General features: G+C 43.9%; 2 protein-coding genes across 4 annotated transcripts in view; one reads left to right on the top strand and one right to left on the bottom strand.

Moving 5' to 3' along the window:
- The window catches only part of RPUSD1 (RNA pseudouridine synthase domain containing 1), a 28,510-nt gene extending 10,000 nt beyond the window's left edge, over positions 1-18,510 (bottom strand). Inside the window, exons 1-3 of the mRNA XM_063428947.1 lie at positions 18,480-18,510; positions 15,801-16,015; positions 13,153-13,276 (exon numbers count right to left, since the gene is read on the bottom strand). Of these exons, the coding sequence (XP_063285017.1) occupies positions 13,153-13,276; positions 15,801-15,982 (306 nt within the window). The 5' untranslated portion in view covers positions 15,983-16,015; positions 18,480-18,510. The remainder of the gene's footprint in view (positions 1-13,152; positions 13,277-15,800; positions 16,016-18,479) is intronic.
- Positions 18,511-18,610: 100 nt separating this feature from the next.
- CHTF18 (chromosome transmission fidelity factor 18) overlaps positions 18,611-25,661 on the top strand; it is a 54,896-nt gene continuing 47,845 nt past the window's right edge. The window contains exons 1-7 of one of the 3 annotated variants that reach the window (XM_063430461.1): positions 18,611-18,740; positions 20,326-20,553; positions 22,123-22,264; positions 22,775-22,967; positions 23,719-23,817; positions 24,786-24,838; positions 25,285-25,441. In XM_063430461.1, the coding sequence (XP_063286531.1) occupies positions 18,656-18,740; positions 20,326-20,553; positions 22,123-22,264; positions 22,775-22,967; positions 23,719-23,817; positions 24,786-24,838; positions 25,285-25,441 (957 nt within the window). In that variant the 5' untranslated portion in view covers positions 18,611-18,655. Of the gene's footprint in view, positions 18,741-20,325; positions 20,554-22,122; positions 22,267-22,771; positions 22,968-23,718; positions 23,818-24,785; positions 24,839-25,284; positions 25,442-25,661 lie in introns of those variants that run through there. The other 2 variants (XM_063430460.1, XM_063430462.1) reach the window with 2 other exon arrangements.

Below are 25,661 nucleotides of genomic sequence, written 5' to 3'. Positions count from 1 at the left end.
CCGGTGGGGGATATCCCGGTCCTCTCAGTGCTGACAGATCTAGTGTGGTGGAATCTCGGTAAAAATAAATTTAGTAGGCCGAGATTACCACGTGGCATGTGTACGTGCATATGCTGACGTATCGATCAGTTGGTTGCACGAGGCAAGATACGATCAGTAGTGTACGGAGCATGTGCAAGAATACAGGATATAGTATTCCCCCTCCTCCATTGTGCTGGACAAGCCATGCGGTCAAACAGGAAGTTAATTCTTATTTGTATTGATTGGTTAAGAGAATGTGCGGGTGGAGCTTAATATGGGAGGAGTTATATGCCTATATAAGGAGCCTGCACTATTGTCCGGGGCTCAGAATTTGCTGTATTTTGGTGACGCTAGTCCCTCTGAGTCCCGATCGGTGATCCAATAAAGAATCTCTTCCTTCCTGAAGAAACCTGTGTCCATCTCTCTGTGCTTGGCTTCCGTCAGTTTCTCCGGTATCATTTGGTGCATTGGCCGGGAAGCTCATCGTTCAACGGTAGCTGAGAGGCAGAGGCGTGAGACGGTCTATCTTTGCCCACGTTCTCTACGGCTGCACCCCTGAACTTCTGCGTGGACCTCCCTTCGTCTCGGCGCCACTGGTCTGTTGTCCAGGAGATCATCGGCCTCTACGTGAGAAGTGCTGGGGTGTCCCCGTCGATGAGTGTGAACTCAGGTTCAGGAACGAGGAGGTAAGACAACTGCTGTTTTAGACGGCAGGACCCGCTAGGGGTATACCGATTGTGCGGTAGGCCCAAAGGGGTTTTTGAATCTGTATCTGCCCCCTCTGTCGGAGGGAAGGAGCGAAGGCGCACCGCTCGATCGAACGCTCTTTAGTCAGACCGTTTGATTCTGTTAGTCAGGCAGGGCGCTCTGGTGTAAAATAAGCCCTAGCCGGACACCGGTGTCTTGTCTAGACTAGCGTTCTAGGGTGTATATTTTGTTCGCTAGGTCGGAGGGACCGGGAGACTAAGCGGCGTCTGTGTAAATTCGGTCCTCTAGCTCGCTATATATGTGGTGATTGGGCAGTGTGGCTAACCAAAACGTATGTAGATTGTTTTTAGGTAGTCCATTCAAGGTACTGGCCAATAGTTTAGTTGGGAATTGTAAATGTGTTAGCGATTGTTTAGTAAAGTGTATATCTTGTTAGATAGCGCGAGCTCAGCCGTCTAGCGAGAGTGTTAATAGTGTGTTGCTGTATTATAGTGCACGGTACCATAACCCTGTATATTTACTGACATTGCATAATAAGTACTAATCATTGTCGTCCATTGCATGTTTAACACCATAACCACTAATAATTGTATTGTGACCTTAACTTGTGCTTTGACCTATGCTAACCGTACTGTAACCGCTATTTGTAAAAGACGATGTTACTGGGGTGTGTTATAGACGGGTAATTCGTATATAGAGAATTATAGCGTGGGTGACTGTATAGTTACGCCAAAGGGCATAATATTGATTATATAGTGACTGGTGTAGCAGCTGTGTGTGTACGGGAATTCCCTGAGTGTTTATTGTGTTATTGTGTACGTTTCACTTGGTAACCGTACCACGTGGTGCTGTTGCCAAAGGAAACGGGTGTGACTGTTGAATAGTACGCGTGTATAGTAATCGTTGTCGACGACGTTCCATTGTTAAAAATGGGTGCGTCGCAGTCAACGATTCCGGATCCCTTAGGATGTATGGTTAAGAATTTTAAAAAGGGATTCAAAACCTGTGATTTTGGGGTTAAGATGTCTTCTGTGCGTTTAGTTACTTTGTGCACTAGGGAGTGGCCTACTTTGGTTGCGGCATGGCCGCCACGTGGCAGTTTGGATCTAACTCTGGTACAGCGCTTACACGTGGCTGTATCAGGTAGGCCTGAACTTTACGGCCAGTTTCCTTATATTGACTGTTGGAGACAGGCCGTAAATGACTCGCCAAAATGGCTCCAGACATGCCACGAGGAGCAGTGTCGCCTCATGGTAGCTAGGACTTGTTCGTCCACTAGGACTGGTGTTAGGCCCATTTTGGACACGCCCCCTGAGTCCGAGATCCCTTTGCCGCCCCCTTACTTTCCGTTAAGAGGAAGTGACGCAAACGCAGGAAGTCCTGCACCCCTCCCCTCATTACCCTCATCCACTTCCGCTTCCTCCTCCAGTACAGGATCCACCCCCCCTCGTACTAAATCTCCCCTTCCGGAACCAGAACCCACCCCCATTAGAAACGAATATCCTGATTTGGCGCCACTTCAGACTTCCGGTCAAGCTTCATCTAGCTCGGCTCGAAGTGTTCTATTTACGACCTTTTCCCAAAACCAACCTCCCATATCCCCATACCCTATCTCTCCCCGACCGGAAACCATGACTGACGCTTCCCTACGTAGCCCCATCCAAACCCGACAGTTGACTGGTGCCCAACAATTAAAGCATTATCAGATGCCTCTTCGCCTAAATCCAGGGTCAGCTTATATCGATGCCGCAGGTCAAATGGCACACGCTGACCCAGTCTTCGTATATGTCCCATTTACCACTACCGACCTTTTAAACTGGAAGACCCATAATTCCTCGTATACTGAGAAACCACAAGCCATGACTGATCTGTTCACCTCAATAGTACAGACGCATAATCCGACATGGGCTGATTGCCAGCAGTTACTAATGACTTTATTTAACAATGAGGAAAGGACAAGAATAAATCAAGCAGCCATTAAAGCATTAGAAGATAGAGCCCGTGCTTTGAACCAAGCTAATCCAGCAGCATGGGCCGCAACACACTATCCCAATACCGATCCCGATTGGAACGTAAATGGTGCTGATATGGTTCAACTCAGAGCCTATAGAGACGCTATAATTGCTGGCATGAAAGCAGGAGGAAAGAAAGCCATTAACATGTCGAAGACAGTTGAGGTGATTCAGAAAAGCGATGAAGCACCCAGTGTCTTTTATGACCGATTATTGGAGGCATACCGCTTGTATACCCCCTTTAATCCGGAAGACGCAGACAATTCCCGAATGGTTAACTCCGCCTTTGTCAGCCAAGCATACGGAGATATTAAGCGCAAGCTACAAAAGTTAGAAGGGTTTGCAGGTATGTCCATCACCCAACTAATGGAGGTAGCAAATAAGGTCTATATGAACAGGGATACAGAAAGTAAGAAAGAGGAGGAGCGCAAGATGCGTAAAAAGGCTGATATGCTAGCGGTAGCGATCGCAGGCGTAGATAGACGGGGCCCAGATAGAGGCGATAGTAAGTGGAATGAGGAACCTCTAAGTAGAAATCAGTGCGCTTACTGTAGGGAAGAAGGGCATTGGAGAAATGAGTGTCCGCGAAGAGAACAGTCTGAGAAAGACAGACCTAGGACAGGTTATGGAAATTTTAGAGGCAGAGCGAGAGGTAGAGGAGGCCCCGGAGGGAGTAATGGTTATAGAGGGAGTAATGGGAACAGAGGAAGTGTTAGGGAAGATAGATATATTCCAGCAGCGCAAAGGTCCCGCGATAGAGAAGGTAGGGACTTCGTAGGATTGGCTGACACGGTCATGGAGGACTATTGATACCGACCGGGCTCCATCCCCCTTGGTCGAGCGGAGCCTATGGTCGATGTATCAATAGGGGGGAAAAGGAGTGCGTTCATGATCGACACTGGTGCCGAACATTCAGTGGTGACTAATCTAGTTGCTCCTCCATCTGGAAGGACTATTACTGTGATAGGAGCAACTGGAAGAAGTGCTGAAAAACCGGTTCTTAAAAGTCGACTCTGTACATTGGGAGGCCACGTAGTAAAACACCAATTCCTTTATATGCCTGAATGTCCAGTCCAATTGCTGGGACGTGATATGCTATCAAAATTACAAGCGCAGATTACGTTCCTACCAAATGGAACAACATCTTTAAAGTTTAATGGACCTTCAGGTATTATGACTTTATCCGTACCAAAGGAAGAAGAGTGGCGACTTTATACAGTGTTGACTAGCCAAAACCCTAGGAGTGATGAGACATTGTTTAACATACCAGGAGTTTGGGCAGAGAACAACCCACCAGGACTGGCCCGCAATATTCCACCTATAAAAATTGAACTGAAACTTGGGGTTTATCCAGTAAGCCTAAGACAATACCACATCCCACAGAAGGCTAAGAAGAACATCCAATCCTATCTGGATAAGTTCATACGGTATGGTATCCTAAAATTCTGTACTTCCCCCTGGAACACCCCATTGCTGCCTGTTCAAAAGCCCGGTACAGATGAGTATCGACCTGTACAGGACTTAAGAGCAGTCAATGATGCGGTTGTTAGTATACATCCAGTTGTACCCAATCCATATAACCTGCTTGCTTTAATTCCGGGCGGGGCTACTTACTTCACAGTCTTAGATCTCAAAGATGCCTTCTTTTGCCTCCGAATTGCCGCAGAAAGTCAATGTATTTTCGCTTTCCAATGGGAGAACGCTGTAACGGGCTCAAAACGCCAAATGACTTGGACAAGACTGCCCCAAGGGTTTAAAAATTCACCTACCCTATTTGGTTCAGCCCTAAGTCAAGATTTATTGGATTTCGAGTCTATCCCAGGAGAATGTGTATTGTTACAATATGTAGATGACTTGTTGATAGCAGCAGTTACAAAAGAAAAATGTCAGCAAGCAACGCACGATCTACTACATATTCTCTGGAAGGCAGGATACAAGGTGTCTAGAAAGAAGGCTCAGTTGTGTTTGCCAACTGTCAAGTATCTGGGATTCCATATCTCTGAAGGTCAAAGGATTATGGGGCCAGAGAGAAAAGAAGCTGTCTGCCAAATACCAATACCCAAGAATAGAAGACAAGTGCGAGAATTCTTGGGGGCAGCGGGCTTCTGTAGGATATGGATTCCCAGCTATGCGATACTAGCAAAACCTCTGTACGCAGCCATCAAAGGTACAGAGCACGACCCCTTCTTATGGACCCAAGAACAGCAAACGGCATTTGAAGATGTGAAGAAGGCTTTGATGAGTGCCCCAGCATTAGGTCTACCTGATCACACACGACCATTCTACTTATATGTACACGAGCAAAGAAGAATGGCTGTGGGAGTATTGACACAGTACTTGGGATCATGGCAAAGACCTGTTGCCTACATGTCTAAGCAATTGGATGCAGTGGCCAGCGGACTTCCACCTTGTCTAAGAGCCGTAGCTGCAGCCGCCCTGCTAGTAGCTGAAGCCGATAAACTCACTCTGGGTCAAGAACTTTATGTACGAGTTCCACATGCAGTACAGACGTTGTTGGATTACAAAGGAAATCATTGGTTTAGTAACAGCCGTATGACCAAGTATCAAGCAATGTTGTGTGAAAACCCAAGAGTGCATTTAGAGACTGTAAACACCTTAAATCCAGCTACCCTTTTGCCACAACCTACTGAAAGTCAACATGATTGTTTGGAAGTAATGGATGAAGTATTCTCAAGTAGACCAGATCTTCGTGATTTTCCCATCCAGAACCCCGATGTTCAATATTATACCGACGGCAGTAGTTATGTGAAAGAAGGGATCCGCTATGCAGGATATGCAGTAACAACAATAGACAAGGTGATAGAAGCCCGGCCACTGGCGAAAGGAACATCAGCACAAAAGGCAGAATTAATAGCACTAACACGAGCGTTACAATTGGCTGAAGGTTTAAGAGTAAATATCTATACGGACTCTAAGTATGCGTTTTTAACCACTCATGCCCACGGAGCTCTGTATAAAGACAGAGGACTACTGAATTCAGAAGGCAAAGAAATCAAGTACGCAGCTGAAATCCTACAGCTATTGGAAGCAGTGTGGGAGCCGAAAGAAGTCGGTATTATACATTGTCGAGCGCATCTGAGAGGAGATGGTGATGTAACTAAGGGAAATCGGATGGCAGATAGTGCAGCTAAGCGTGCTGCTGAATCAGGAAGACAGGAGTATGTGGGGCATATAGCTGCTCTAATACCAACCCCACTGTCTCAATGGACTCCAGTTTATACAACTCAAGAAGAGGAGTGGTTAAAGACTGAACCGGGAAAGTATTTGGAGAACAAGTGGTATCAGCTAGAAGATGGGAGAATAGTTATACCAGCATCGCTAGCGGTAGAAATTGTCCAAAATTATCATAACGGGACACATTCTGGGAGAGACAGTACTGAAGAATCTCTCCGGAAACATTTCTACATACCAAGATTGTCCAACTTGACTCAGGCCATTGTACGCAGATGTGTAACGTGTGCTAAGAATAATGCAAGACAAGGACCAGTAAAGCCACCAGGAGTCCAGTTTATGGGGGGACTCCCCATGTCCGATCTACAAATAGACTTTACAGTGATGCCTAAATCGGGTGGACATCGTTACCTGCTGGTAATTGTGTGCACCTATTCAGGTTGGGTAGAAGCATGTCCTACTCGTACAGAGAAAGCAGGAGAAGTTGTGAGATTCCTGCTACGAGAAATAATACCCCGATATGGACTACCCTGTTCTATAGGATCGGACAATGGACCAGCTTTTGTTCACCAGTGCCTACAACAACTGACTCATATGCTTGGTATAAAGTGGAGGCTTCATACTGCATATAGACCCCAGAGTTCTGGTAAGGTAGAGAGAATGAATAGAACTATTAAGAACCAGTTGGCTAAAATGTGTCAGGAAACCCAACTTAAGTGGAACGTTCTCTTACCTATAGCTCTATTGCGAATCCGCAGTACCCCTACCAGAAGGATGGGCCTCTCTCCTTTTGAAATTATGTATGGGCGACCACCTCCCGTACTTGGTAACTTAAGGGGGGATTTGAGTCAGTTGGGAGAAGGAATTACCCGGCAGCAGGTTGTAGAGTTGGGTAAGACTATGGAGGAGGTACAGAAATGGGTACAAGATAGATTACCTGTGAATATTTATCCCCCTGTTCATAATTATCATCCAGGAGACCAAGTGTGGATTAAAGAGTGGAATAATGTACCGTTAGGGCCCAAGTGGAGAGGTCCTTATGTTGTTCTTTTGTCTACCCCTACAGCGATAAAAGTAGCAGAAGTGACTCCGTGGATACATCACTCCAGGGTTAAACCAGCAGCAGTCGATTCTTGGCAAGTTACAGCAGATCCAGAGAATCCCTGCAAGATCCGGTTGAAACGCACTACTCAGTCGGAGTAACGAGGAATTATTGTGGATTACAAATTTTATTGTTACAGGTGTAAGTGAGAAGGCCATAATAAAGCCTGTCCTCTTACCATCACATAGTGTATAAGCCAGGAAAGTCCCGAAGGGACACCTGTGAAGACGAGCAGAACTCCATTCCCTGCAGCCCTCACATCCTGGAAGCTGAGGTTCCATCGCACGGACGAAGACTGAGGATGACGGCGAAAGATGTGCTTTTGATTGTGTTTATTTACATGTGTTTTTATATTCAGGAAGGTAGAGGTACCGACACTCCTAGCTGTGAGGTATGCATTAAGACTACGAGAACAGGTAACCATATTTCCCAAACCCTAATTTGGCATTCACAATACGAATGTAAAGGAGATGTATCAAGATGTAGATACTTAAATATAGACTATAGTGTATGCCATTTAGGAGTAGGAGAACCTAAGTGCTTCAGTCCGGAGTATCAGCCTCGTACAATTTGGTTGACTCTCAGGAATGGAGATCCTCAGGGGACCCTAATTAATAAGACGGTGTTAGAATCCGTATATTCTTCGGGTGTTCTGCTATTTGATGCATGTAAGGCGATATCAAGTGGTAGAAAGCCGTGGAATGTATGTGGGGATCTTAGATGGGAGAGGACGTATGGATCTAACGATAAATATATTTGTCCCAGTAGTAAAAATAAATATGTGAGTCCTAGATGCCCAAATAAAGACTATAACTTTTGCCCATATTGGTCTTGTGTGGGGTGGGCGACTTGGGGACAGACAGTAGATAAAGACATGATAGTGACTAAGTTGCCGACTAGCCCATATTGTAAGTCTATGGAATGCAACCCAGTCCATATACTTATTAATAACCCCGACAAGTTCCTAGATAAGTATGGCAATTTATTTGGGTTTCAGATATACGGGACGGGTTTAGATCCTGGGACATTATTGTTTATAGGGATAGAGACTGATACGGTATCCTCCCAGACTCATCAAGTATACCACTCCTTTTATGAAGAGATGAGTATAGATAATAAGATCCCCCATAGCGCTAAGAACCTGTTCATTGACCTAGCTGAAAGTATTGCCGGTAGTCTTAATGTTACCAACTGCTATGTGTGTGGAGGTACTAACATGGGAGACCAATGGCCTTGGGAAGCAAAGGAGGTAATGTCCGGTTCTGAGGCAGTTGACCAACTAATATCTGCACCAGCCGATTATCATTTGAGTGTTAGAGGTAAATCTGAGTGGAGATTAAAGACCTCCATCATAGGTTATGTTTGCATAGCAAGGAAAGGAATAATGTATAATACTTCTGTAGGAGAATTAACTTGTCTAGGGCAAAAAGCTTATGATGATGATACAAAGAATACAACTTGGTGGTCGGCTTCAAATGTCTCAGAACCATCTAACCCGTTTGCTAGATACGCCAATTTAAAGGATGTGTGGTTTGATTTATCCATCACATCTACCTGGAGAGCCCCAGCAAATTTGTACTGGATCTGTGGTAAGAAAGCCTATTCGGAGCTGCCACAGGACTGGGAAGGGGCATGTGTGTTGGGTATGCTCAAACCATCCTTCTTCTTGTTACCGATTGAAACAGGTGAGACTTTAGGTGTTAAAGTGTATGATGTGAATCATAGGAAGAAAAGGGGGCCCTTAGAGATAGGTACCTGGGAAGATAATGAATGGCCTCCCCAGCGTATCATAGATTATTATGGGCCAGCCACGTGGGCTGAGGATGGTACCTTTGGTTATAGAACCCCTATTTATATGCTCAACCGTATTATAAGATTACAGGCGGTGGTTGAGATTATCACAAATGAGACATCACAAGCGCTCAATCTTCTAGTGAAACATAATACCAGGATGAGGACAGCAGTATACCAGAATAGATTAGCCTTGGATTACCTTTTGGCAGTAGAGGGAGGTGTATGTGGGAAGTTTAACCTAAGCAATTGCTGTCTTCAAATAGATGATGAAGGGCAAGCAATAGCTGAGCTTACTAGCCATATGGTTAAACTAGCGCATGTGCCTACTCAGGTATGGAAAGGGTACAATCCAAGTAGTTGGTTTGGTAGCTGGTATGAGTGGTTTGGAGGGCTTAAGGCAGTGGTAGGTGGAGTCCTACTGATTTTACTGTTGTGTCTACTCCTGCCGTGTCTTATACCCTTAGTAGTTAGGTCTGTGCAAAGCCTGATAGGAAGTATAGCAGAGAGGAAGGCTGCTGCACAGATAATGGCGATATATAAATATAAGGCTCTAGATCAGGGAGAACCAATGCAAGAAGATGAATGTTGAAGATTCACATCATAAGATAAGTCTGGTCTGGTTCAAGGTAACTTGCGGTGTAAGCAAACTAAGGTTATGTGATGCCTCAAGTAATTGTAAAATATCAAGAGGCATCAAAGGGGGGAATGTGGTGGAATCTCGGTAAAAATAAATTTAGTAGGCCGAGATTACCACGTGGCATGTGTACGTGCATATGCTGACGTATCGATCAGTTGGTTGCACGAGGCAAGATACGATCAGTAGTGTACGGAGCATGTGCAAGAATACAGGATATAGTATTCCCCCTCCTCCATTGTGCTGGACAAGCCATGCGGTCAAACAGGAAGTTAATTCTTATTTGTATTGATTGGTTAAGAGAATGTGCGGGTGGAGCTTAATATGGGAGGAGTTATATGCCTATATAAGGAGCCTGCACTATTGTCCGGGGCTCAGAATTTGCAGTATTTTGGTGACGCTAGTCCCTCTGAGTCCCGATCGGTGATCCAATAAAGAATCTCTTCCTTCCTGAAGAAACCTGTGTCCATCTCTCTGTGCTTGGCTTCCGTCAGTTTCTCCGGTATCACTAGCTTGCAAATACCTATCACACCGTGTGAGCAACGATAAGCTGAGTGCAAACCCACAGCATGGCAGGTGTTCCTCTCACGGACTCACGTGGCATGAGTCCCCTCCAGAAAACTCCCAGCGACGCTGTTGCAGAGTTCTAAATACGTCTCGACCGCCATTTCCAACGCTTTTGGCTCACACTCCAGCAACGTATGGCAACTACCAAAGCCTAACAAGGGGGCAGAGCCTTGGGAGACAAGCAGCCAGCGATAAAGGGGACTACTCGCGGTGAAACGCTTTGGAGAAATCCTGTGCATCCTTTTCCTCACTGACCTAGGCCGAGGGCCACATGGGGTTTGTATGCCCTTCATCGTCCACCAGGGCGGAGGACTGTCCGCGTTCAGCAGCGCCTGTCACCCCAACCCTCTGACCTCAAAAGGAGATAGTCTTGGACTGCAATGGTAACCGAGCCTGTGGCACACAGATGCCGGTCCTCATCAAGGCGTGGGGCTAGGGAGGCAACCAATCCTGGCACCAAGTTCCTTTGAGCGGTGCAACCATCATGCTACCCGTGGGAATCAGCTGAGTCTCGCGGATTACTGCTTGCCACCCCCCATGTTCAGCAGCACCTTACCCAACACAAAATCAAGCACTACCACTTCTCTCCCTCTATTTTTGCATTTTTGCATTATTATGGTGTATACCTGCATATTATTACATAGGTATAGTGGAAAAGTGTTATGCTGTCAGCCTGAGGGTTTCCTTCTTGAAACCAGCTTGTTACTTAATGATTCTTTACTTTAAAAACCAAGCTGAGGCTCGCTGTATCTGAATGTCATACTTACCATACTCAATGTTTTACTCTGGATTGTATATGCATTCTCTGCAATGTCTGATTGTTAGTATCTTTGCCTCAATAAAACAAAAATTAAAAAAAAAGAAGGGGAATAACAGCTGCCAAAAATGTAAACAAACCAAGCAGATCCCTGTTCTAGTAGCTTGCTCTTACTGAACTAAACTTCCCTCAGTCTATAAAAGATACAAAAACGTAAGGTGAAGTGCACAAAATGCTACCCCCATAACGTGTCAAAAATTAAAAGTGACAAGAAAACGCCCAACGCGCATTTGCCCCTGTCGACGGCGTGTGAGTATGCTGAACATGTGTTTGCTTGAAATTATGGAATCATCCCTTTAAATTGGCAACCTAAGCACCATAATCACTACAGATTATTGCTATAGTGCGAAGAGTGCTTTGGTCCAGTTTTGTGTCAAATTGTTTGAGTGGTTTTGAAAACCCTGAATTCTTCATGCCCCCAAATTTGGAATGCAATGATAGGCTGTGAGTCTCCTTTTATTTTATTTTTTGGCTCAAAAATTTTATGCCCAGGGGCCGGGCCTGACCTGCATGCTGAACAGTCACTCCCGCTACACATGCTGCTTTTCGGGAAAATACACACTGATATCAAGCCTGAAACGATGCCGGGGTACGCTACCCACGCTGGGGGCACCCTGGCGAACCTGCCGACACCAGGCCCAAGTGTTTCCCACAATCTTGAACCCAAGGAGGCGGACTGCGGCGGACAGAGCTGGGGAAAGACGGACGCTCTCCTCGCCCCTATGCTGGGGGCACCGAGCCACTGCCCACCCACTCCCCCCCCCTCAGGACTGGTTTGGGTGATCCCAGCCCAACCTCTCCAGGCAACAGGGCTACTACAAGCACAGACAGCAGAACCTCGCAGGATACCCACTACTACAGAGGACTATCCAATGGCGGACGCCACTTGTGACCTCAACTGCCACACGGTAAGGCACCTCACTCTGGCTAAGCTTGACGTCATATGCGACGCCTTCTGGGCGAGGCTGGCGAACAGAGAGCGCCAGGCCAACGAACCGGCAAACTCACCTGGTGGAAGAACCAAGAGTCCCTGCCATAGCCGCGCTAGCCCCCACTCGACAAAATATCAAAGAGGGCGCCGAAAAGACGGAGGCCTCTCCCGCATGCACGCAAACAGACACGACCGAGCTACATAGCGATGCCAGCTCGAAAGGGCCCACAGGCCCCCTCACCAGACCCAGCACAAAGCTGGTAACCGCAACGCAACCACCAACAGGCGGGCCTACCTCACAGCACCGAACCCAGTCACCGCCAAGTAGAGCCCCAGCGACCCAGACAGAGACACCATTTACCGACAACACCAGCGCAGGTCTCCACAGTGACGGGCGGACGAGAAAATCTACGGCACTCACAATGTTGTACCTTGCTCGGCACCAGCAGGACTCTCACGCATTCGTAAAGCTCTTTCCAATGTTGGGTATAGGCTGAATGGGAACCTACACTCCAGGAGAGCGCAGAAGCTACTGCATTGGGCCTCTACCGCACAGGACGCTGTCCAGACCACACAGCAGCCGCCTCAACTGAGACTGGCTAACACCAGAAAACACTCCTCAATGCCTGAATGCTTTTCTTTTTTTCTTGCTTTTTCTTTCAGAGCTTAGCATTTTTATAACAACACTCTTCTAACCATATAATGTTGAGTTACACGCACAGGTCATGTCCCCAGATGGCCTGTTACCTGCTACTCTCATATTAATAAGCCTGTCTGCCTGGCACTCTCATGATATATTCTACCTTTATTATATTCTTGTATTATAAGCATGTAATATCTCTAAGTTTTCACATCACCACACATGTATGAGCGGCTCATAGTTACCGCTTCACTCGTACGCCTATACACAGAGGACATGCATGTAACAACAGTGCCCTAGCTATTCCACTAAAAATGTGTGAAGTTACTTCATGTACTTTACCCTTAATATAAAATGTGCTGACGCAGCGAAATGAAGCAAAGTAATAACTCTCGAAGATCAATACTTTATGTAACCTGTTTCCTTGTGATTTTGCATGTTCTTGCACTTGTTATTGTGATGATGCAGGATGATTTGTTCACTTGAGCACAATAAAAATAAAGAATTTACAAAAAAAAAAAAAAAATGTTATGCCAAACACAAAACAAAACGACTGCATCCAAAATTCCGTGTACCATATCCACTACAAAAAACTGCGCTAATAGTGTCCCTATAATGTTCAGCGACAAATTAGATGTTTTCTCTAATATTTTCAGCTTTTCCCTCCAGCACATAAAATAATATATTGCACTAAAAAGAAATGGTAGGGTTATAATATTTTAAACAGTAATTACCAATGCAAGGTAAGCCTTAGTCACTGTACGCTCCTTAAAACACGTGTACGCCCGACCAGCAGCTTCCTTGTTGAGGGCCACGCACAGAGCACCACTGGTGGAGAAATCTAGCTGGTGGCAGAACCTGTTAACAGAATAAATACATCATTTTACTGGGCTCAAAAATAAACAAGGAATTTCTAAAAAAAAGTTTTAGCTGCACTGTGGATCTCAATGGCCAGTAGCTGTTATGAAAAAAAAAAAAGCTTAAAGGACAGCTATAGGCACCCAGACCACTTCAGCTTAATGAAGTGGTCTGGGTGCCAGGTCCCTCTAGGGTTAACCCTGCCTGCTGTAAACATAGAAGTTTCAGAGAAACTGCTATGATTACTTTAGGGTTAATCCAGCCTCTAGTGGCGGTCTCATTGACAGCCGCTAGAGGCGCTTCCACGCTTCTCACTGTGATTTTCACAGTGAGAAGACGCCAGCGTCCATAGGAAAGCATTGAGAATGCTTTCCTATGGACTGGCTAAATGCGCGCGCGGCTTTTGCCGGACATGCGCATTCAGCCGATGACGGAAGAAGAGGGAGGAGAGTCCCCAGCGCCGAAGGAGCCCGGCGCTGGAAAAAAGGTAAGGGATTAACCCCTTCCTCCCCCCTCAACGCCACGGGAGTGGGACCATGAGGGTGGGGGCACCCGCAGGGCACTATAGTGCCAGGAAAACGAGTTTGTTTTCCTGGCACTATAGTGGTCCTTTAAAGAACAACAGTCATCAAATATTCACTGCTCATTCTTTAAAACCTTATTACATTTAGGAAACTTAATTATATATAAAAAAAAAAATTAAATGATGTATGCTGAGGGTTTTTTTTTGGGAAAACTTTAACTTTTTATATGGCTAGGCAGCCATCTTGGGTCATAGTCTATTGTTATCGAACTAACTGCTGCTCAATCTAAAGTTTCACACAGACCAATTGCAGCAGTAGGCAAGTTGGGATGAGCAGCAGTTGGTCATATAACAGTAGAGTGTGACCCAACATGGCCGCTCAGTTGGAGAAAAAAAAAAATATATATATTTTGTTTGAGTAATTGCACAATATACAAGGTTTCAAATTTAAGGTCAAAAAAATTCTCCCAGTCACCTATGTTTGCAGTTCAGATACTTTGGACAATTTGAAATTCACTTTGAATTCCCTGCAATTCTCAATTCAGTGAATAACCCTGTAATGAAAGAGGCAGAGGGAGAATGATCTATACCAGGCATAGGCAACCTTCGGCACTCCAGATGTTTTGGACTTCACCTTCCATGATGCTTTGCCAGCATTACGGGTGTAAGAGCATTATAGGGGATGTAGTCCACAACATCTAGAGTGCTGAAGGTTGCCTATCCCTGATCTATACAGTGGAGTCTGCCAATGTCATTTGAAAAGCTAATAGGAGATTAGTCAGTGGGAGTTTGTCTACATACAATGATGACTTTGTATTGCCATTGTGCAGGTTAGATGGATATGATAACAATTTCACTTTCAGGACTATATTGGTACATGCTTACCTCCTTACCAGGAGCAGTCCCCTTTAAAAAAAAAAAAAAAACACACACACACACAACATACAAGTTTTTTTCAATAATTATACATATTATACCGCACTCAAAATTAGATGCAAAAAATTCTGAAGTGTTTATTTTACAGATTTGCACATTCAATATAGGTGCTTTAATAGTAAGTGCTTAGCAATCCTATGCTTTAGAATTGTGCTACAACACACACACACTCAGCTCCCTTAAATATAGCAACCAAAAAAAAGGGCAAAATGAAATGTAAATAAAATATGACAATTTGCAAAATACAAAAAGGAGTATATAGATATCCCTATTCACATATATAACCACGTAGAACAGAGATATGATCCCTACTGTGCATGCTTCCTGTGCCACATTCCTGCAGTGTAAGTTACTGTTTGAATATACGTAAGTTTAGTCAATCCACACTGGTTGAAATTCCTTGATTTACATATCCAGAGAATAAGTGAAAAAATACAAAATATAGTATACTTTTTTTTTATGAAATACTCAGACTGACTGTGCTGGAATATCATTGAAATTCCAGCACAGTCCAAAGATAAACTGAGACAAATTAAGGTCTACTTTCACCCAACATGGCTTCTCAGCAGTAGAAAAAAAAAAAAAAATCTCAAAAAAGCAATATACACCATTAAAAATATATATATATAATTAACAAAGCTTGACACAAGACAGAGCTATCCTTGTCAAGCCTAGTCATTTCTAGTCAAAGAAAAATTAGCTCTCTTTCTCTTGAGGATCCTGCGATGTTGTGGGATCCTCCATAGACCTCCATGCTGTACTATTGCGCATGAGCGAGAGTACGATGCTGACGTCCGCTCCTGACAGCTGAAACACCAGGAACTGAAGAGGAGCGACAGGAAGACAATGGCCGCGCATGCGATGGACAGATAAGTCAAAATCACCTTTGTCTGTCCACCCCATGGCCACCAGACCCCGAGCGACAATGTCATGGTCAGGGGTCTTTGAAAACTATGCAAAGACTCCAGACGGTGACCGATCCGCTTTAAGTGTTTCAGTGCTGGAACGTTCAGGAAAAAAAAAACTGCTTAGAGGAAACATTGCACATATAAATAGGTTACTCACCTGAACCCATAATAAGTGTCAGGGTCTGCCAGCTCTGGAAACCGGTACTTCAGCTGGCTCTGCACGGTGAGCTTCTCATACCACATCTTGCTGTCTATACGGATGTCCCAATGCTTGTTCACTACCAAAAAGTCAAGGCTTTGGTACAATATGTGAAGGTTCTCGATGCAGACGGGTTCCATTGCCAAGAGAAAATCCACAAGGATGGAAGAAATCTGTAAAAGAGGATAACATCACAATCAAATAAATCATAGCGGTGCAAGGATACCTTGAAGGGACACCGCAAACAACTAATGCACTGTAACATGCAGAAGTGAAGATTGTGTCCTTTGTTTTCATCTTATAAAAAAAAAAGTTTTCAATTCAAATTGGCACTTTTATAACATTTTGAACCTTGTTACTCACCCTAGCTGTCAATCAGACAACTAGTCCTGTTACTTCCTGGTTTGGTTGGCTCAGTGGAGCTAAACTCCAGAGATTGCACAGAGCACCTGCTTTGCAAAGACTTCTCATTGAGCTGCATTGGGAAGTCTGTGATTGGACAGCCACATAAAGTGAAGGGGGGTGAGAAGGGGAGGGCTTGCAAAGGTAGCAGACAAGAGATCTGCAGCTTTTGCCAGGTGTTTTACGATATACCCCCAATTAAAAAAATACATAATTAAATGCATGCATGTTTTCTATTTGTGTATATCTACTAAATACTGATTTGTTATTTTTCTCTTTAATTTGGGCAGTGGCTTGTCTTTTTAAGGCAGACCCAAATAAATATCTAGCAGTATTTTAATAATAATGAAGTGTGTACTACAGAACTGCCTACGCCTACCTGTTGTTGTAACAGAATTGCTAAAATTCCTTTTGGAATTATTTTACCTTGGCAACACTATGCAAATTAGGTGGAAATGCAAATAACACTATTTTCTTCTCCCAGGTGCTTCCAATGATATTAAACTAAACAGACATTACCGACACAGGCTACAGGTAGAGGCCTTCCACAAACCGAGCAACACAGTACGAAATAATAGATGATTACATTGACATACTTCATATTTAGAGATATAATCTCATATTATATTAAATACATTTCTACATGTTATAGAATCACTAAACCATAACTGGGGTAAGAGGGTGCTGAGAGTTCTACTCCATGGTGTAGTAGGGATACTGAGAGTTCTATTCAATGTATTCCTCTGGTATGAGGGGATGCTGGGAGTTGTACTGCCTGGTATGATGGTGTTCTGGGAGTGTATTCCTCTGGTAAACGGTTGGAGGGTGCTGTATTCCTCTGGTATAGTGGGTATTGGGGGAACACTAGAAGTTGTATTCCCTAATATAGTGGATACTGGGAGATGTATTCCCTAGTGAAGCAGATAGTTGGAGTTGTATTCCTCTGGTATAGTGGGTATTGGGGGAACACTAGAAGTTGTATTCCCTAATATAGGGGATACTGGGAGATGTATTCCCTAGTGAAGCGGATAGTTGGAGTTGTATTCCCCTGGTATAGTGGGTATTGGGGGAACACTAGAAGTTGTATTCCCTAATATAGTGGATACTGGGAGATGTATTCCCTAGTAAAGCGGATAGTTGGAGTTGTATTCCCCTGGTATAGTGGGTATTGGGGGAACACTAGAAGTTGTATTCCCTAATATAGGGGATACTGGGAGATGTATTCCCTAGTAAAGCGGATAGTTGGAGTTGTATTCCCCTGGTATAGTGGGTATTGGGGGAACACTAGAAGTTGTATTCCCTAATATAGGGGATACTGGGAGATGTATTCCCTAGTGAAGCAGATAGTTGGAGTTGTATTCCTCTGGTATAGTGGGTATTGGGGGAACACTAGAAGTTGTATTCCCTAATATAGGGGATACTGGGAGATGTATTCCCTAGTAAAGCGGATAGTTGGAGTTGTATTCCCCTGGTATAGTGGGTATTGGGGGAACACTAGAAGTTGTATTCCCTAATATAGGGGATACTGGGAGATGTATTCCCTAGTAAAGCGGATAGTTGGAGTTGTATTCCCCTGGTATAGTGGGTATTGGGGGAACACTAGAAGTTGTATTCCCTAATATAGGGGATACTGGGAGATGTATTCCCTAGTAAAGCGGATAGTTGGAGTTGTATTCCCCTGGTATAGTGGGTATTGGGGGAACACTAGAAGTTGTATTCCCTAATATAGGGGATACTGGGAGATGTATTCCCTAGTGCAGCGGATAGTTGGAGTTGTATTCCCCAGTATAGTGGATAATGGGAGTTGTATTCCCCAGTACAGTGGATAGTGGGAGTTGTATTATTGGTGCAGTGGATAGTGGGAGTTATGTTCCCCGACACTGTGAATAGTTGGAGTCTGTGTTATAGTGGGTGTTGGATTCCCATATACAGTGGATAGTGGGAGTTGTAGTCCCTGTTATGGTGGATAGTAGGAGTTGTAGTCCCTGTTGTGGTGGATGCTGGGAGTTGTAGTCCCTGTTGTGGTGAATGCTGGGAGTTGTAGTCCCTGTTATGGTGGATAGTGGGAGTTGTAGTCCATGTTATGGTGGATGCTGGGAGTTGTAGTCCCTGTTGTGGTGGATGCTGGGAGTTGTAGTCCCTGGCACGGTGGATGCTAGGAGTTGTAGTCCCTGGCACGGTGGATGCAGGGAGTTGTAGTCCCTGCTAGCCGCATTGCTCGGTGTAGGACATTACCTGCTCTCCAGTCTCTGTATCCGCACTCTCCTCGAACTGACCAATCAGGGAGCGACGGATGACGTCACGGGCGGGGGGCGGGGTTTGACCCGGAAGTGGCTGCAGTTGGCGCCAAGCTTGGATCCTGGCAGGGAGGGGGGCAGTGTGAGTGTGAGTGGGACAGTGAGTGCGGCTCCATGGACGAGTACGACCTGTACGGGGTGGAGGATGACTACGAGTCTCAGTTTGCCTCCGAGCTGGAGGTCCTGCAGGAACTGGAAGGTGAGCCAGCCAGCTCACATCATGCTGAGCCAACCTGATAACTGGGACTGCCACTCACACTACACTCAGACAGCAACTCACTGGGACTGCCACTCAGACAGCAACTCACTGGGACTGCCACTCAGACAGCAACCCCCTGGGACTGCCACTCAGACAGCAACCCCCTGGGACTGCCACTCAGACAGCAACCCCCTGGGACTGCCACTCAGACAGCAACCCCCTGGGACTGCCACTCAGACAGCAACCCCCTGGGACTGCCACTCAGACAGCAACCCCCTGGGACTGCCACTCAGACAGCAACCCCCTGGGACTGCCACTCACACTACACTCAGACAGCAAACCCCTGGAACTGCCACTCACACTACACTCGGACAGCAACCCCCCTGGGACTGCCACTCGGACAGCAACCCCCCTGGGACTGCCACTCGGACAGCAACCCCCCCTGGGACTGCCACTCGGACAGCAACCCCCCCTGGGACTGCCACTCGGACAGCAACCCCCCCTGGGACTGCCACTCGGACAGCAACCCCCCCTGGGACTGCCACTCGGACAGCAACCCCCCCTGGGACTGCCACTCGGACAGCAACCCCCCCTGGGACTGCCACTCGGACAGCAACCCCCCCTGGGACTGCCACTCGGACAGCAACCCCCCCTGGGACTGCCACTCGGACAGCAACCCCCCCTGGGACTGCCACTCGGACAGCAACCCCCCCTGGGACTGCCACTCGGACAGCAACCCCCCCTGGGACTGCCACTCGGACAGCAACCCCCCCTGGGACTGCCACTCGGACAGCAACCCCCCTGGGACTGCCACTCACACTACACTGACATCAGAAACCCATGGGACTGCTACTCATGCCATACTGCTACTTGTACAGTACTGCGTAATTTGTTGGCGCTATATAAATAATGAGCAACTGCTTGGACTGCCAGTCATACTATACTCAGCCTCTGTCACAGCAGCTGCTGGGACTAACATTCCTACTATGCATTTGCTTGGGCTGCCAGTCCAACTAGACTTTAAAAGCTGCTAGGACTAATACTCATACCACACAGACATCCTCTTTTATTGCTTTGACTGCCATTCACATCATGCACAGCCAGCTGTCTCGATTGTTGCAGGTTTCTACCACTTGCCTAGTGCGCAGTCAGCCTTTTTTTGCTGCAAAAACTACCACACACATATTGTAAAGCCAGCCTCTGCTTGCCGCAGAGGCTCTTATTGCTGCATGGACTACTACTCTCATAATGCAGAAGGATTTCTCAGAAGCAAAATTATGATGTATGTGAAAGGACAGCCAGTACCACTAGTTTAGGGATAGAATATTTTTATTTTAATGTTTTGATTTGTTTGTAGGCAACCATAGCACTTATGCACTAGGCAAACCTTAAATCCCTGAATAGTGTGAGGCCTACCAGAGTCAACAAATATTAAGACCACATTTTTTATTAGTAATATTTATTAACTTAATATTTGTAAATATGCGTACTAGCTCACTTTGATGTGGATGTCTTGGGGATTATTGGCTAATATTTTTATTTTTTTTACTATATTTGCCTTACAAATTTCCATATTTCCTTGCAGATGATGAACCCTCTCGCCCCGCACCCAAAACGTCCCAGTTTCGCAGCAAGCTTTCATTTGAAGAGGCCATTTCTGTTGCGGATCACATGCAGAGTACTGTCAACGGTAAACCCACCCGAAACAAAAACAGCGTGACAGAAGTGAGCAAGTCTCAAAAGAGAGATGCAAGCTTCCTTCGTCTTTCGGAAGAAGAAGAATTTTCTGACAGTTTCCTGGAGCCTCCAATCAGTATGAAATTTTTTCTTGATGTTTTTCTGCATTGCAATTGTGTGTTTTTTTTAGCTGCAAAACTAAATTGTGACTGAAATTCTAATAACCACTCCTTGGAGATTTGTTTATGCATAGGGTATTTGTTTTAGGTTTGTTTTAACCTTTTTTCTCACACATTCTGAGTGTGTATGTTCCAAAAATATTTGGGAATATGGTTACAGATAAGTATACCATTCAGAACATGATGTTCAAAATTGTACGTTTAGGTCTATATCAGGCTTACCCAAACTCCGCCCTCCAGATGTTGCTGAACTACAACTCCCATGATTCTCAGCCTATTTCATTCATAGAATCACGGGAGTTGTAGTTAAGCAACATCTGGATGGCTGGAGTTTGGAGACGCCTGGTCTCAATAGTCGGGGTTAAAAAACAAAAACAAACCCAGCTGAGTTGGATTTTCCTAGTTTGACTATTTTGTCCTCAAATTAGCATTTCACTTGGACTATTTGGGGTCAGAACATTGTTTGGCCTTCCCTTTTGGATGCCTAAATCTACTGCATTTGGTAAGGAATGACAGTGTTTTCAACATTGTGACTTATAATGCAGTTAGGAGCATAGTCTGAATCCAAACAGCAGGATAAACTTAATTTGTCCACTCTATGTACTTTAGCAGAAAAATGATCTGTGTGCTGGCAATATCCCGTATATGCATATTTTCCAGAAAGCAAAGCTGTCTTGAGTTGTAGAATGCTGCGTGTTGGTAAATCAAGGACTCCTGCATAGTAAGCTTTGGTTTATTTATTTTTAAGACCGTTATTTTTCATTCTGGATGGTTAGTTAAAACCGTCACAATTTCAATATAACAGAATATATTGCCTCTTCATTAATAATAATAAAAGGTAGAGAACGCACTCTCTGCATTGTTTATGGTCATACTTTGCCACACCACTTTGTTATATACATTGGTACCCGTTGTAAGGATAAAACTGAAAACTTCAAGTAAATTACAATTTAACTATGCATGGACTAGAAATGTGGCTGTTATATTTTTCAAAGTGCCACTAGGTTGTGTAACACATTTTTTAATCTGCTTGGTTTAGTCCTATGCAGTTAATGGTAATGTAAATCGAGGTGTATATAGATGCGGGAGCTGTCCATGTACTCAACTGTTTTGAGCTGATGTTTTTTCTTGTGATGTACAGTTTTGATTGCATTTTTGTACCATGGAGAGAGAATGTTTGTTTGTTTATATTAAGTAAATAGTTTAATTGTTTGTTTTGAGTATCCAACCTTCCGTTTATTTGATTGGCCAATGGTTTTGTCCGAATTGATTATAAACTAACTTGCTTAAATCACTGTGGTACCATTCCAACGCGGACACTGAATCCGGGTAGCCTGAATTTTGAAATGATACAGATCATTGGAATGACAATTTTAATGTAAACTGTTTGATAAAATGAGAAATGCAATTTGGATGGTTAGTAGACTGCAGTCTCCCCTTAGCTTGTATTTATGGCCCATTTTGAATGATGAGAAGAAATGAATGGACTGTTCTATATTTATTACTTTTTTTTTTTTCCTTCTCAGCTCCCAAACACAAGCGGCCAAGAATTGAAGCCGTTAAAAAGCTGGATTTTGGAACAGACCGCACTGCTGAAAATGTGTCTGCAATTAGTGATGACATCACACCTCCTCCCTCACCTGACCAACCCAAAAAGAAAATTGAAAGGTGTCAGTCATGATTTCTTTATGTAGTGTTTTGGTTCTAAATATCAACCACATGTAAATCAATACTTGTATTTATGCAGAAGATTATACTTTTGCAACACATTCTCTCAAAACTAACATTTAGTCAAACTGCTCTGGATTTATTTGGGATTTTATATTTTCCAAATACGTAAATAGATAAAAAAAAAGGCTCTGATAAACCCACTCGGTTTTGGTTGTCTGTGGTTAATTGCGGGGGCAGGATGCTGTTTTAGTTCACATTGGGTTCGAAATATAAATAACAGTTCTGTGACTTATACAAGTGGAGCAATTAGCATAAATATTCAGATTGATTAGATGCTGCTTATGTTCTGAGTAACATGATACTAACAATGTATTGAATGCTGGATGAGTTAATGCCTTGTAAAATGTTTGGTCACATGTACATACTTTTCAAGTGACACATTTTAACTTCATCATTAAGACCTGTAATTCTGTTCTCTCTTCGTAACGTGTGATATTTTGACAGCAGGACAGCTTTTCTGGCAACTGACCTCCTGGAAGTTAGTGACATGGCCCCTTTGCAAGTGACTCCCTCCAAACCAGATAATAAGAGGGTGCTAAAACGACCCCCCATCTTTGAGGAATATGTTCATGTGACATCCAGTGATGGAGCCCGTTTTTATATGACGCTGAGGGAGGACAATGAAGGAACAGGGGCTCAGGTAAGACTCAACTAGTTATTGTCCATAGCATTTGTCTACCTTCACCAGGTGTCTGTATGTTCATCCAGCATGATCTGGCTCTCTGCACCAAGGTAGGCAGTAAACTTGGAACATAACAATTATTTCTATGTGGTGCTAGTACCTTGTTCTTTTAAACGTTTAAAATGCAGTATTTTGAGGACTCATTTGTTTACATTATTACCTTTTTGATACATATAGGACGAATGACAAAAAAAAAGTACCCTGCTTATGGGTATCGTTAGATTGGAGATTCCCAGAACAATGCAACCATTCTTACTGAATATGGGCTTAATTATTTATTAGCATTTCTAGTAATTTTCTCATAGACCATATAAGTTTATATATTATGCTGCTCTGTTTTCAAATATTGTTCCCCACTGAGAATTATGTAGTAGAGGAGATCCTAACTACTATGAAATTTTGTATAGGACAAATTTGTATAGCTGTTGAAGCTTTAAGCAAAGCTGTCACACAGTCTGACTGAGACTATGTACTACTAATTGGGAAAAATAAACCATGTTTATTTTCTGCATGCATTGTAATTATAACTTTTATTGTATTGATTGGCAGGTGCAACGCACTAAACGAGTTGCCATTTTACTATATTGTTACTCTAAATGTAATTAACACAACAGACAATATAGTTAGTAATGTTTGTTTTTGCTTAATTTATTTATTTATACAGATTTGTTTTATACTCACATGCGCATTATTTATTTTGTTTTTAAAGCAAGTGTCCAAGCACGCAGGATTCAGCTGGAATGGGGATGGTGAACTGCATCTCTTGGGGGTCCCTTTCTCCTACTTGAAGGAACAAGTGGCTGATGAAGTAATGCCTGCTTCGATATATTGCATTTCCAGAGAAGTTATTTATTTTTGCACATTTTATAGCACATAAAATATCATCAGTCCACTATGCTCACAAAACATTTCTACGAAATGTATAGATTATATTTTTGAGTTTACTTTTTGTCTTTAAAGGAACACTGTAGCGTTAGGAATACATATCTGATGCTACACTCCTGGTGCCCTAATTATTCCTCGCCTCCCCCTCCCACCAATCTGCACAAAAACTATTATTTAGCTTTTCTTCAGCGCCGCGTCTTCCTTGCAGCTGCTACGACCTCCAAGATCTGATACCCAGAGGGTGTGGAGGTGTAGCTTGGCCACACTTTCAAACCTTGTAATTATTGGCCTTCTAATATTGTTTTTTTTTTTTTTATGGGATAGAATGGGGAGGAGGGGAGGCAGCACTGTAGGCACGACTACAGTATAACAATATACCTACAGTGTCCCTTTAACTCCAGTATAGACTGATTAGATAGAATGGACATCTTTGTGCTAAAAAAAATAGTGTGACTCCTTACAATATTTAACATGTAGTGCATGGCTTTGGCATAGTTCCTTGGCCCACCGTAAGTACTCAAATGTCATCTTTAGTGGATTGCGACATGTTAAACTACATTTGCTGGTCGCTTGTTGGCACTGTCATTTAGTGAAAGCAGACAAATCGCTATTTATTAAAAATGTAAATGTTGAAATGTAGACAAATATAGCTGTTTTCTAAAAAAAAATTTTTAGTCACAGCTTGGCTGTAAAATAACTGATTAGGAAACAAAACCTTTTGAGTTACATCTTGGCTTTTTTAGCAGGTGCAAGACTACATTATGCAGGCCTCGGAAAGATCTGGCAAGACCATAACAACGTCCTGCTTTCATAACAGGAGTTATCCTAGTTGTATTATTCTGAATGTGATTACTTATTAATTTTTTATTTTATATTTTTTTTTCTTCTTAGAATCGGAGGAGAGTATTGGAGGAATCCCAGCGCATTACAGACATGCTAAGTAGGTGAGAAATGGGGTTTTATGGGGCTTTATGTTTATTCCTATTTTACCTTAGTCCTATTTACTTATTCCCTGTTTTGCTTGCTGTGTTTTGGCAGTAACCGATATGATCAAATAAAAGGGGGTGGGGGAGATTGATGATCTGTTGAAATGCTTGCAGATAGAGGGAAACCGGGTCTGGATGGGTTTCTCAATGTAGTGCCATATTGCCTCATTTTGATGGTACTGATGTTCGATCTCTGTACAGCCGACAGGTATTATATAGATGAGTGGAATATGTGCCCTAGTCTCTCCTCTAGTGCGTAGAACCCATCTGGTTGTGAAATGTGGGTTATTTGGCTAGGAGCCAACGTAGGAGCCAACAGTCATTGCCTCTGTCCAACATAGCGATCAGACAGGCTTGTAGTGCAATGCTTGTTTCTCATGTATTAGGTGTACTTTCTATTTCAGCCAAACTGAAGACTTTTCAGAGGTTGATAATGAGACTATGGAGCTTGCTATCGCGGCTGGAGAAGAGGAGGAGACTGAGGAGGATGGGAAGTCTGCTCACTGTCTTTGGGTGGATCGATTCACACCCAGGCATTACACAGAGCTGCTTAGTGATGATGTATGCTCATGTGGTGTTTTTTTGTTGTTGTTTTGTTTGTTTGTTTTAACCTCTGTGCAATGGGTAATCAACACATAGTTGTGTTGCTGACTTCAGGCTCCCATAGATTTTGGCCGTTCAATGTCTACAAATATCTATATTTATAATTGTTATAGGAAATGTTAAGATTTCAGATTACATATGTCCATTACATCTGGTCATATAATCCATAAGAGTGAGG

Source organism: Pelobates fuscus, chromosome 8 (assembly GCF_036172605.1).
Source record: "Pelobates fuscus isolate aPelFus1 chromosome 8, aPelFus1.pri, whole genome shotgun sequence".
Lineage (NCBI taxonomy): Eukaryota > Metazoa > Chordata > Amphibia > Anura > Pelobatidae > Pelobates > Pelobates fuscus.
Note: the sequence above shows the minus strand (reverse complement) of the source record. Positions and strands in the feature narration are given on the sequence as shown.